Genomic DNA, 11,947 nt, shown 5'->3' with positions numbered 1-11,947 from the left:
TTTTTATTATAAGTTTTACATTTAAATAAATTTCTATTTTTACCTAAGTATTGTTGGTTATAAATGTCCCGACATGAAAAATATTAAACAATTCAATTGAGAAAACTAATGACAAAATTTATAACAAAATAATAGACAATAAACAAATTTGACAGACATAAACCAACGAAAGTTAGCTACATGCCCGACTTAGAAAAGGCACATAATAAATGTGGCGATGTTAGACATGTTTGAAGGTTCCAATCCTCTACTAACCTAGAACAGTGGTGTAGGAGTACAACATGAGAGAAAAAAGCTAGTTGAGAGCCAATAACGACTTATAAAAAAATCATGCATCTAAGACTAAAATTGTCTACTTTTTATGAGCATTTGAAAAATTTTGAAAAGTTTTTATTTTTTTGTCTTTTTTTATTTAATATATGTAAAAGCAAGTTTGAACAACATTAAAATCGTGCTTTGTCGTATTGGTTCCCATTTAAAGATCTTTATAAAAATGCATGTATTTGAAATGAATTCAAATAACCATTATACTACCTTTGAGATAAACTTATAATAAGGCGTTCATGATTTATGATTACACAGATTTCCGTTCAATCTATAGAGATTCAGTTTACTACTCTGCATGTGGCAAATGTCTGTAAAAGTAAAGGTGTTTTAAAAGATAAACCATTACTTTCTGTGTTTATGTATGTTCATTTTCATTCACCAATAATATTAATTCATTGCCTCATCTATTCTTATGTAATTTCGAAATACAATTTTTGATCACTACGTCAAAACTTATGACAAATGTATTTATATAAAATAAATGCAGGCTTTGCGTATTTCCCTTTTAGAGAACTGATTGCTTAAGGCAGCGCCTTATCATTGGCGGTTGTGTTATCATATTCACACAGTTTATCCTGTGTTAGGGAAATTGCCATTCAATTTAATCAATTTTCTACTAATAGATTATATACAAAGCAAACTATAATAATAAATATTTCACAGTTGAAGTCATTAGCTTACTTGTAGCTCTATTTACGTTAGATAACAATTGTCGTAGCAAAGCGAAACTATTGACTGAATTTTTGTGTTATGTTAATTTCCCTACGTTATTATGATTTTTTTAAAGTTTGAACGAATTGTTATTAACATATTTCTGTTCAGAATAACACTTGTCACAAGTTAACTGAAAGGTTGAATACATTTATTCTTTGTGTCTTGTTCTTCCTTAGTGTACTTTCCAATATGTCCTACCAATATTAAGAATAAGATCAAATCCTAGGGAATAAGTTGCTCACTAACAAAAGTGCAAGGTAGGTATTTTAAACCCTTTTACTGTATGAGAAAAAAAACTTTTTACTATATGAGAAAAATTATTAAAAAAATGCAATGCTTGATTTTGACAACACTGAAAAAGTGGAAATTTACAAGATATTTTTTCTTTAACCAAAGTAATAAGTATTTGTCATATGCACCAGCAATATTCTCGTAAACAAACTAGTATGTAAGTGAACATAGCTTCTTCGATTGGATTCTTTGTCCAAACCATATCCCTTTATGCTGTAAATATTTTTTCACCAAATACATTTTGTGGTAGCGAATGAATGAAAGGAGGACAAATGCAGCATAAATGAGAGTATCAACACCTAGAAGTATGCATGTACTTAACCATGCGTTTTTTTTATGGGGGAGTGATTATGATTACATCATGGCTCTATTTTTTCGTAAGCTAAACCATTCTTATGATAGTATTTTTCTGCTTTTTTTCTAATTTAGAAAAGTTCATCTAAAGGTCCAGTTATAATTGATGCAATCGACTTTGGTACAATGCATTCTGGATATGACTTTTCAATCATTGATTCTTCTCAAAAAGGACCGCTAACTATTCATTTGAACCAAGCTTGGAATGCAGGAGGACACAATCTGCTTACCATTAAAACACCAACGACTCTTTTACTTGACTCAAACAAACAGCTTGTGGCTTTTGGTTATCAGGCTGAAAATAGATATACAGAATTTGAAATGGATGGTAAATTGAATTTATTATTTTTATTATTTACTTTTTGATACAACTGCTGGTAGACTGCTTCTCCCCGGAGTTATCATTAACTTAGTAGTTAGTGCTACAGTACTGACATGATTTATTGCAATTAGAAATGCTGGTAGATTTAGGTTCCAATTCCTTTAAGCAAAATTGACATTAGATGTATTTGTCTATTCTGTTTATGTCTTTTTGTGTAGCTTTTCGTGTTGTATAAATCCTCGTGTCATATGCCCCACAAATTCGTGCAGTTTTATACTCTTTGCTTTAGTTTATACATATCTGTATGATTCTTGAAGAATTTGAAATTCTAGCATAACTGTTCGAAAATTAAAATATATACGATCCCGAAATTTGAAACAAACAATATGGCGGTTCAAATTTGATGTACAATTGGATGACTTCAATAGTGCCTTTCTATTTCTAATAACTATTGCCTTTATTGTTTTGCGTTTTAATTTAAATCAAATCTGTATTCCAGTAGAAAATAGCAGCTTTAACTGAAAACAATGCTAAAACTAGTGCATATAAAAGTATGCTGACAATCACAGATCTTATCTCAGAGTAGTGTAAATCTGCTTGTATTTAGATAAGGATGGATTCAATGTTGATTGTTACATCCAAGTAGGTTTCGTACAAGGTTAGGAACATTGCTAAAAATCCGATGTAACATTTTAATCATGTATCAAAATAAATCTAGTGAATCAAAATGATCCAAAAAAAGCAAGAGGCAATTTCACCTAAATTCATTTCACACTACCACTGTTTTACTTAATTCTAAGTTCAACATCTCAATATATAAAAGATAAGATATTACAAAATTTTAACTTACTTCTTAGCATTTCATTATATCATTAACACCCGAAGATAGCCAAAAACAGCAATTTTGATAGATATTGAGTATCTATCTTAAATTATGGATTACACCCTATACCAAAACTCAACTTCAGTGGAAATAAATTTACATATTCCATTTTTGTGATTAATTTATTTAAGTTAGAGGCGATGTCCTTCAATGCGTTTACAGAAAAAGTGAAATTTTTAACAGAGACATGTTGCTCTGTAAAACAAATTGAATCACGGATGATATGTAAAATATTTAAGTATAACATCTATATCTCTTGAATACTGTAATTTGTAAAATGTCCTATACAAGATCAGGTATAAATTAGTTCGTTGATGTGTTTTCTTCGGTTTTAATTTGTAACCTGGATTTGTTTTCTCTCAATCGATTAATGACTTTTGAACAGCGGTATGCTACTGTTGTCTTTATTTACTACACCAGAATCGTGTTCTCTTTAGTGATGATTGAGGAAAAATTTAAAACATACTTTGAAAAGCTGATAAACCAAAGATGGACTGAAATTCGCCAAACACTGGCAAAGAATCAGAGTTAGCATGCAAGGGATATTGTTCTGTCACATTTATTTATAGAGTTATCTTCCTTTACCCACATTTCATTTTTGGTTAATTTTCGGTATGTTTCACTTCCCTAGATTACATGTATCGATAAGGGCCGAGAGAGATAGAAAGAAAAATGGCACATGGCCGCAAACGCATTTTGGTATTATTATTCAATATTTGGAATCTAGTGGTCCCCCACAGAGTAAGTTTATTACCTGCTTGATAAAATCATTTATTTGTATGTAGATATGTTTTGTGTTATGAATTTTTATTATTATTAAGGTTTTGTGGCAATTTATAAGCCACTTGGTCATCTGCATTTTTGATATGCATTTTGCTAAAATAATTTGCTATTTTTTCGTACATTTGTGTATTGTTAGATATTTTTCATATTGGTTAAGATATTAGGATTAGGCACATATCATGTACATTTTTCGATACTGTGTATTTGGAACTTTTCTTAGTAAAGAAATGGCTAATTGAACCGAGAAAATTCTTCTCGTAACTTTCATGCATCCGTGCACATTTTAGTATTTTGAGACTTGGAATAGTACATTTATTATTATCTAGGCCTAGGATATAGTATAAATTAGTCTATGTCAACTGACAACCCGCTTAGGACTTATTATTAGTGTGAATAACTTTGTTATTGTTGATGTTATCTTTTACTTTGGCCTTGTTGTGAACCGAACATGTTGCAACTACAAATTCTGCTCACCTGGTCACAAAGGTTCATTTAGGAGCAAATCGATAATTTGAGAAATATATTTTTCTTGTTTGTTTTGAACATTTATAGCATAATAAGGGATTTATTCATTGTTTTGCTTTACTTGTATGATGTTTAATACAATTTATGTTTAAAAACCATTTAGGAACAATTACTTATGATTGTTTATTTTTGTTGTAGCTTTTTACCTTCTCCTGGGAAGTTTGTAGTGAATAAAAGAAATACAAGAAACATTTGTTAGTTATTAGGCATTACAGTCAAAAGTCTGACGATTGGACCAATTCATTATGGACACGCCAGATGAAGTAGAAACAAAACGGCTGAGAACACTTACAGTTAGGGCAATGGAAAACTATAAAGAAAAGGTTAAAGCATATCATGCTAAACTATTAGAAAAGAGACAAGCAGTTGAGGCATCATTAGCCTATCTGGAGGAACAAACAGGAGATATACAAATTCTAGGACAGGTTAGAGAAACTCTTGTGGAAGTACTTAACCATTATTATGAACTTTGCAAAGAATTCTGTGAATACTTGTCACCTCAAAATACGGAACAAAGTAATAGTGAATTATTAGTACAAAAATCTGTGTTTCAAACAATAGCTAAAGAAGTAGATCTAGCAATTAAATTCATTGATGAGCAAACAAGTCATAGTACCAAGATCGAAACAGAGAATAGCTCAACAGTACATCTAGTCAAAGAGGATGAGCCTCAATTAACAATTAGGAAAGAGAGTCCAGTTCATCATTCTAGTCTTCATGGTTCTTTACATGATCAAGGCAATTCTAGTCATAAGATCCAAGGACATAAGTCACATTCTAGTTCTAGTCATAAAGCTAAAGGTAGTGATGGAGGTCGTTCTTCAAATTACACTCACAGTCATTCTAGTCAGGGAAGTCGCTCGAGCAAGTCAATTCTTCTAGACAAAACAGCTAGAGCTGAAGCTGCTAAGGCAAAACTTAAATTCATAGAAGAGGAAGAGAAATTAGTAAGAAAACAAAATGAGTTAGAATTAGAAGTCCAAAAACAAAGATCAGAACTTAAATCAAACTTAAACATTTTGAAACATAAAAGAGAGATTGCAGAAGCCGAGGCAGAATTAACAGCAGTTAAGGAAATTTTAGATGAGGAAAATGCAATAGATAGCAATTGGAAGGACAGAGGTCTGAACCTACCTGAATCAAGTGCTTCTGAAATAGTAAAATCCTATGTTACCAATCAGCGACCGAAAGTTTATGAACCAGTTGAGGCAACAAAGTTAAACCCTCGTATACCAGAATTTGTGCCGTCAACAATACTGCAAAGGGAATTCAAAACATTTCAACCACAACAGAATGTGCACTTGTCTGAATCACCAGGAATAATTGACCTCACGAAATATATAATGAAGAAAGATCTTTTAATTTCAAGATTATCGACTTTCGATGACAAACCTGAACGATATTGCAGTTGGAAAAATAGCTTTAACAACATACTAAGAGAACTGGATGCAACAGATTCAGAACAGTTAGATCTTTTAAACAGATACTTAGGCCCACAGTCAAAACGACATGCAGCAAGTCTGAGAGTTGCTAACTCCCACAACGAAAATCAAGCTGTTGTTAAGATTTGGCAAAGGTTGGATGAAAGATATGGGGCACCAGAAAGTATAGCAGCAGCACTTAAAGATCGACTGGATAAATTCAATAAAATCAACAATACAGAATATGACAAACTTTATGAATTATATATGACTTATTGGCTGAGGTAGAATCAATTAAAGAACATGATATATACAGGACAGTCCTATCATTCTATGATTCATCGTATGGGGTGAATGCCAAAGTGGAACGGAAATATGCTGGAAAAAGGACTCCTAGTCAGACTGTTTTGAAAACAACTATTGAAAAACAAAACACTTCGGCTAATCTGAACTTAAAATGTATTATTCATGAAAATGGCAAACACAACCTTGCTGACTGTAAAGTATTTGTTGAGAAACCGTTAGAAGAAAAAAGACAATTAATACGGAAAAATGGGATTTGTTTCAAATGCCTAAATGGGAAGCATCTAGCTAAAGATTGCAAAGCTAACATCAAGTGTGAGAAATGTGGAAAAACGGCACACTGTACAGCCTTTCACTTTGAACGTGAAACCCTACAAAATAATGGCGGGGAAAGACAAATTGACAATATACCGCAAGACCAAGTAAGTACAAAATGTACTGAAATTTGTAAGGACTCGGGAGAAACTACTTTCCAAGGAAAGTCTTGTGCAAAGACATTACTAGTCAAGGTGTATCCGGAAGGCAAACCAGAAGTCAGTGTTACTACTTATGCGATCATTGATGATCAGAGTAATAGGTCTTTAGCCTGTTCAACATTCATAGATTATTTCAATGAAACCACAGAGCCAGTTGAATACTCACTAGCATCTTGCTCGGGAAAAACTGTTCAACATGGTCGTCGTACTACAGGGTACATACTAGAATCTTTGGATGGCACTACACAACTGAAGTGTCCATCTCTGATTGAATGCAACGAAATTCCGATCTCAAAGCGAGAAATAGCTACTCCTGCCATAGCTAGGCACTACAAACATCTACAGGATATAGAACAGTTCATACCAGAACTTGATAGGAATGCCGAAGTTATGCTTCTTATAGGACGGGATGTGACCGCCGCTCATCACATTTTAGATCAAAGAATTGGCAAGGACAACGAACCGTATGCACAACGTCTTCGTCTAGGATGGGCAATAATTGGCGAAACATGCTTAGGTTTAGTGCACACATCAGATACAATCACAGTTAACAAAACAACAGTTCTTCCAAACGGCAGAGAGACAAATCTCAAACCATGTGAATATGGTTTCAGAGTGAAAGACAAGGAACCAGATATTGGTAGTACTGTTTTCAAACAAACTAGAGAAGATGATACTTTAGGATTATCTCAAGAGGACAAAGAATTTCTAATCGTTATGGATAAAGAATTTCACACGTCAGAAAATGGTCGTTTATCAGCACCTTTACCGTTTCGGAGAGATAGACCAAAACTTCAAAACAACTATCATCAGGCAAGACAAAGAGCAGAGAATCTTAGTAGAAGCTTCAAACGAGACTCCACTAAACAACAGCATTTTGTAGAATTTATGAAAAAGATATTTGTAAATAATCACGCAGAAGCAGTCACTCCGGCTAGAAAGGGAGAGGAAGTTTGGTATCTCCCAATCTTTGGAGTTTATCACGCAAAGAAGCAATCAAAAATCAGAGTAGTATTCGACTCAGCAGCTAAATATAATGGACTTTGTCTGAATGATATTCTTATGAAGGGACCAGACTTACATTGTAACAAACAACTTGGTTGGTGTACTATTGAAGTTTAGGAAGGGAAAAGTTGCCGCAATTGCAGATGTTGAACAAATGTTTTTCAATTTTGAGGTTAATGAAGAACACAGGAACTACTTAAGATTTGTATGGTTTAAGGACAACACTGTAACAGAACCACTGACTGAATATCGAATGAAAGTTCACGTGTTTGGGAATTCACCTTCCCCAGCTGTAGCTAATTATGGTTTACGCAAAGCTGTTTGCGATCACACAGATTTAGACACATGTGATGATGTATGTCATTATGTAAACAACAATTTTTATGTAGATGATGGTTTAGTGTCAGGCGACAGCCCTGAAGAAATTGTAAGTCTCATTAAAAGGACTCAAGAAAGATTAATAACAGGAGGTAAAATTAGACTGCATAAGATAGTATCGAATAATAGTGAGGTAGTCAAGAGTTTTGAAACAAAGGATTTAGCTGAAAGCATTACCGAGATTGACTTTAATTCAGAGTCTACATGTCTACAGAGAAGTTTAGGTTTATGTTGGAATGTTGTAAAAGACATTTTCACCTATCAGTTATCTAAAGAGGAGAAACCCTTTACAAAAAGAGGGCTGCTATCAGTAATTAATGGAATATTTGATCCGTTAGGGTTCATAGCTCCTGTAATCCTTGGCGGAAGGTTAATTATGAGAGAAGCAGTACAAAACAATTCATTAGATTGGGATGATCCGTTGCCTGATGATTTACTCTCTGACTGGCAGAGATGGAAACAGTCCTTACAGGATCTTGAAACATTAGAGATAGGGAGGCCTTTCACTAGTCAATCATTGAACGACAGTACTGAATGTGAATTACACATCTTCTCGGACGCATCAAAGGAGGCGATTTCGTCTGTTGCCTATATCCGTACATTTGACAAGAAAGGAGATTCAGAACTGGTTTTTTAGTAGGAAAGTCCAAACTGGCTCCGTGTCATGGACATACCATACCGAGGCTCGAATTATGTGGAGCTGTTCTGTCAACTGAGTTAGCTACATTCATTCAGAATGAACTGAAATTGCCATTAAGTTCCACACACTTTTATACCGATAGTCAGGTAGTACTGGGGTATATATACAATGAGAAAAGAAGGTTTTATGTGTATGTCAGCAACCGTGTTAGCAAAATTTTGAAAGGTTCTGTGAAATCACAATGGAGCTATGTACCAACAGAGTTAAATCCTGCTGATCATGGCACACGGCCGTTAGAAGCAAAACATGTAGGAGACTCAAAGTGGTTATTAGGACCAAAATCATATATAGATACTTTTCACAAATCCGAATGCACTTCATTTGATATTGTGTCACCTGATGAAGACCAGGAAGTTTGTCCTATAGCAGTAGAGTCTATGAAAACATTGATATCACCTATTCAAACCTTAGGAGTTGATCGGTTTGAGAGATTCTCAAAATGGTCAAGTTTAGTAAGAGCTATATCTTTGTTGAAAAGAAAGATTGTGTCTAGTTATAGGAGTAAAGTAGATACTAAGGATACAAGGACTTGTGTAGATATCAGAAAAGAGGCTGAAACACTTGTTTTGAGAGAAACTCAGTTACAGTATTATTCTAATGAAACAGATTGTTTAAAGAGTGGTAAACAATTGCCTAAAAACAGCAATATTATTGCACTTTCTCCAATACTTGATTCAGAAGGACTGTTAAGATTAGGCGGAAGACTAAAACATTCTAAATTAGAAACTGGAGAAAAGATGCCTCTAATCATACCAGGTGGAAGCCATATTGCTTCATTGTTAATAACACACTTTCATGAGTCAGTGCACCATCAGGGACGCCACTACACAGAAGGTGCTGTACGCTCAAATGGTTTCTGGATAACTGGAGGAAAACGCCTTATTAATTCTATTTTGCACAAGTGCGTACAATGTAGGAAACTAAGAGGAAAAGTAGAACACCAGAAAATGGCAGATCTGCCATCAGATCGTCTTACACCAAGTCCTCCATTTTCATACGTAGGTGTTGATACATTTGGACCATGGTCTGTAGCCACAAGGCGAACACGTGGAGGTGCCGCTAATTCTAAACGATGGGCAATAATGTTTTCATGCCTTGTTACTCGTGCCATCCACATTGAGGTCATAGAGGAAATGACTTCATCCTCATTCATTAATGCTTTGCGTCGATTTACAGGAATAAGAGGACCCGTAAGAGAATTTAGATCTGATCAAGGTACCAACTTTGTAGGAGCAGTAAATGAATTGTCACTACTATATAATGATGAAAATATTCAGGGATATCTGTCTAAAAAACAAATTGTATGGACATTCAATCCACCCCATGCCTCACACATGAACGGTGCATGGGAACGCATGATTGGACTAGCAAGAAGAATTCTCGATTCAATGCTAACAGATATTCAAGGAAAGCAACTCACTCATGAAGTTTTATGCACATTAATGACAGAAGTTTGTTGTATCGTCAATAGTAGACCGATAATTGCTGTGTCAAATGATCCTGAATCACCTACTATTTTGTCACCAAACACTCTATTGACACAAAAAATTAATAGTGACATAGAACCGTATCATTTCAATTTTTCTGTGAAGGATATGTACAAATCACAGTGGAAGCATGTACAAGTTTTAGCAAATCAATTTTGGAAGCAATGGAACCTACAATACTTACATAACCTTCAAACTCGATCAAAATGGCCAAGTGAAAATCGCAACTTACAAATTGGTGATTTTGTGCTCATGATTGACGTTAGTTTACCGCGCAATCAATGGCCAACCGGAATTATTGATGAAGTATTTCCTAGTAAAGATGGATTAGTGCGCAAAGTATCAGTGCGTGTGATAAAGAACGGGGAACCAGTAACTTATAGCCGTCCAGTAACACAGCTTGTACATTTGATGTCAGATTAAATTTACATTTAGATATGACAATTGCATTATAAGGGTTAATTTGAGTACTTTGATTTATTCGTCTTAAAGTTTGTTAAAACATGCCTTTATTGATTAATTTTTCAAATTTTTAAGGATTATTTTTTGAAAGAAGTGATTTTACTTGTAGGTAAAATCAGGCGGGGAATGTTCTGTCACATTTATTTATAGAGTTATCTTCCTTTACCCACATTTCATTTTTGGTTAATTTTCGGTATGTTTCACTTCCCTAGATTACATGTATCGATAAGGGCCGAGAGAGATAGAAAGAAAAATGGCACATGGCCGCAAACGCATTTTGGTATTATTATTCAATATTTGGAATCTAGTGGTCCCCCACAGAGTAAGTTTATTACCTGCTTGATAAAATCATTTATTTGTATGTAGATATGTTTTGTGTTATGAATTTTTATTATTATTAAGGTTTTGTGGCAATTTATAAGCCACTTGGTCATCTGCATTTTTTATATGCATTTTGCTAAAATAATTTGCTATTTTTTCGTACATTTGTGTATTGTTAGATATTTTTCATATTGGTTAAGATATTAGGATTAGGCACATATCATGTACATTTTTCGATACTGTGTATTTGGAACTTTTCTTAGTAAAGAAATGGCTAATTGAACCGAGAAAATTCTTCTCGTAACTTTCATGCATCCGTGCACATTTTAGTATTTTGAGACTTGGAATAGTACATTTATTATTATCTAGGCCTAGGATATAGTATAAATTAGTCTATGTCAACTGACAACCCGCTTAGGACTTATTATTAGTGTGAATAACTTTGTTATTGTTGATGTTATCTTTTACTTTGGCCTTGTTGTGAACCGAACATGTTGCAACTACAAATTCTGCTCACCTGGTCACAAAGGTTCATTTAGGAGCAAATCGATAATTTGAGAAATATATTTTTCTTGTTTGTTTTGAACATTTATAGCATAATAAGGGATTTATTCATTGTTTTGCTTTACTTGTATGATGTTTAATACAATTTATGTTTAGAAACCATTTAGGAACAATTACTTATGATTGTTTATTTTTGTTGTAGCTTTTTACCTTCTCCTGGGAAGTTTGTAGTGAATAAAAGAAATACAAGAAACATTTGTTAGTTATTAGGCATTACAGATATCATTCCTCTATTATTTCAAACTATTATAATAGCACCTATTAATAGACAAATATCAGGTCAGTACCAAAGTACAGGCTACTGGGCTCGTGATAGGTAAAGGGATCGACACAGTGGAAGTAACAACATTTGCTGCTACTATTTTACTGCACAAGATGTGTGTCTAGACACTTATAACATTCCGTGATGTTTGAGGTCAGAATAAAATATAAAACCGACCGCAAACGCCGAAGAGCTGGTATACCAAAAAACCAAAGGGAAGCCGAATCCGAACAAGGAGTCAGATGCACAATTGAGGTACATGTACTTATTCAAAAAGATTGTGAAATTTTATTTAACATATCCGTATTTAGATACTGGAAGTATTGGCTCCTGGAATGGTGATACAATTAGACCAGTCGAAGGTAAGCA

The 11,947-nt window shown here is 33.9% G+C and overlaps 4 protein-coding genes across 4 annotated transcripts; all 4 read left to right on the top strand.

Moving 5' to 3' along the window:
* Positions 1–3,440: 3,440 nt before the first annotated feature.
* On the top strand, positions 3,441–11,509 carry LOC139523072 (structural maintenance of chromosomes protein 2-like). Its single transcript, XM_071316830.1, has 2 exons — positions 3,441–3,632; positions 4,338–11,509. The coding sequence occupies exon 2, from the start codon at positions 4,445–4,447 to the stop codon at positions 5,906–5,908; it is 1,464 nt and encodes a 487-aa protein (XP_071172931.1). The 5' UTR covers positions 3,441–3,632; positions 4,338–4,444; the 3' UTR covers positions 5,909–11,509.
* Positions 5,924–7,521, top strand: LOC139524952 (uncharacterized). Its single transcript, XM_071320127.1, has 2 exons — positions 5,924–5,963; positions 6,125–7,521. Exons 1-2 carry the CDS (start codon positions 5,924–5,926, stop codon positions 7,519–7,521), a joined length of 1,437 nt encoding a protein of 478 aa, XP_071176228.1.
* LOC139523071 (uncharacterized) lies at positions 7,514–11,509 on the top strand. The gene is made up of 2 exons (XM_071316829.1): positions 7,514–10,753; positions 11,459–11,509. Exon 1 carries the CDS (start codon positions 8,860–8,862, stop codon positions 10,390–10,392), a length of 1,533 nt encoding a protein of 510 aa, XP_071172930.1. The 5' UTR covers positions 7,514–8,859; the 3' UTR covers positions 10,393–10,753; positions 11,459–11,509.
* LOC139524951 (uncharacterized) lies at positions 7,559–8,419 on the top strand. Its single transcript, XM_071320126.1, has one exon. It carries the CDS (start codon positions 7,559–7,561, stop codon positions 8,417–8,419), a length of 861 nt encoding a protein of 286 aa, XP_071176227.1.
* Positions 11,510–11,947: the final 438 nt, after the last annotated feature.

This window comes from Mytilus edulis, chromosome 5, assembly GCF_963676685.1.
Source record: "Mytilus edulis chromosome 5, xbMytEdul2.2, whole genome shotgun sequence".
Taxonomy (NCBI): Eukaryota; Metazoa; Mollusca; class Bivalvia; order Mytilida; family Mytilidae; genus Mytilus; species Mytilus edulis.
The sequence above is the reverse complement of the archived record's forward strand: the minus strand, read 5'-3'. Positions and strand labels throughout refer to the sequence as shown.

What these genes read in the sequence shown, in the direction of transcription:
- LOC139523072 (XM_071316830.1), top strand. Translation starts at nt 4,445, where the DNA reads ATGGACACGCCAGATGAAGTAGAAACAAAACGGCTGAGAACACTTACA.
- LOC139524952 (XM_071320127.1), top strand. Translation starts at nt 5,924, where the DNA reads ATGATATATACAGGACAGTCCTATCATTCTATGATTCATC. An exon ending in CTATCATTCTATGATTCATC is followed by an intron (nt 5,964 to 6,124) that starts GTATGGGGTGAA and finishes CTGACTGTAAAG; the next exon opens with TATTTGTTGAGAAACCGTTA.
- LOC139524951 (XM_071320126.1), top strand. Translation starts at nt 7,559, where the DNA reads ATGTTTTTCAATTTTGAGGTTAATGAAGAACACAGGAACTACTTAAGA.
- LOC139523071 (XM_071316829.1), top strand. Translation starts at nt 8,860, where the DNA reads ATGAAAACATTGATATCACCTATTCAAACCTTAGGAGTTGATCGGTTT.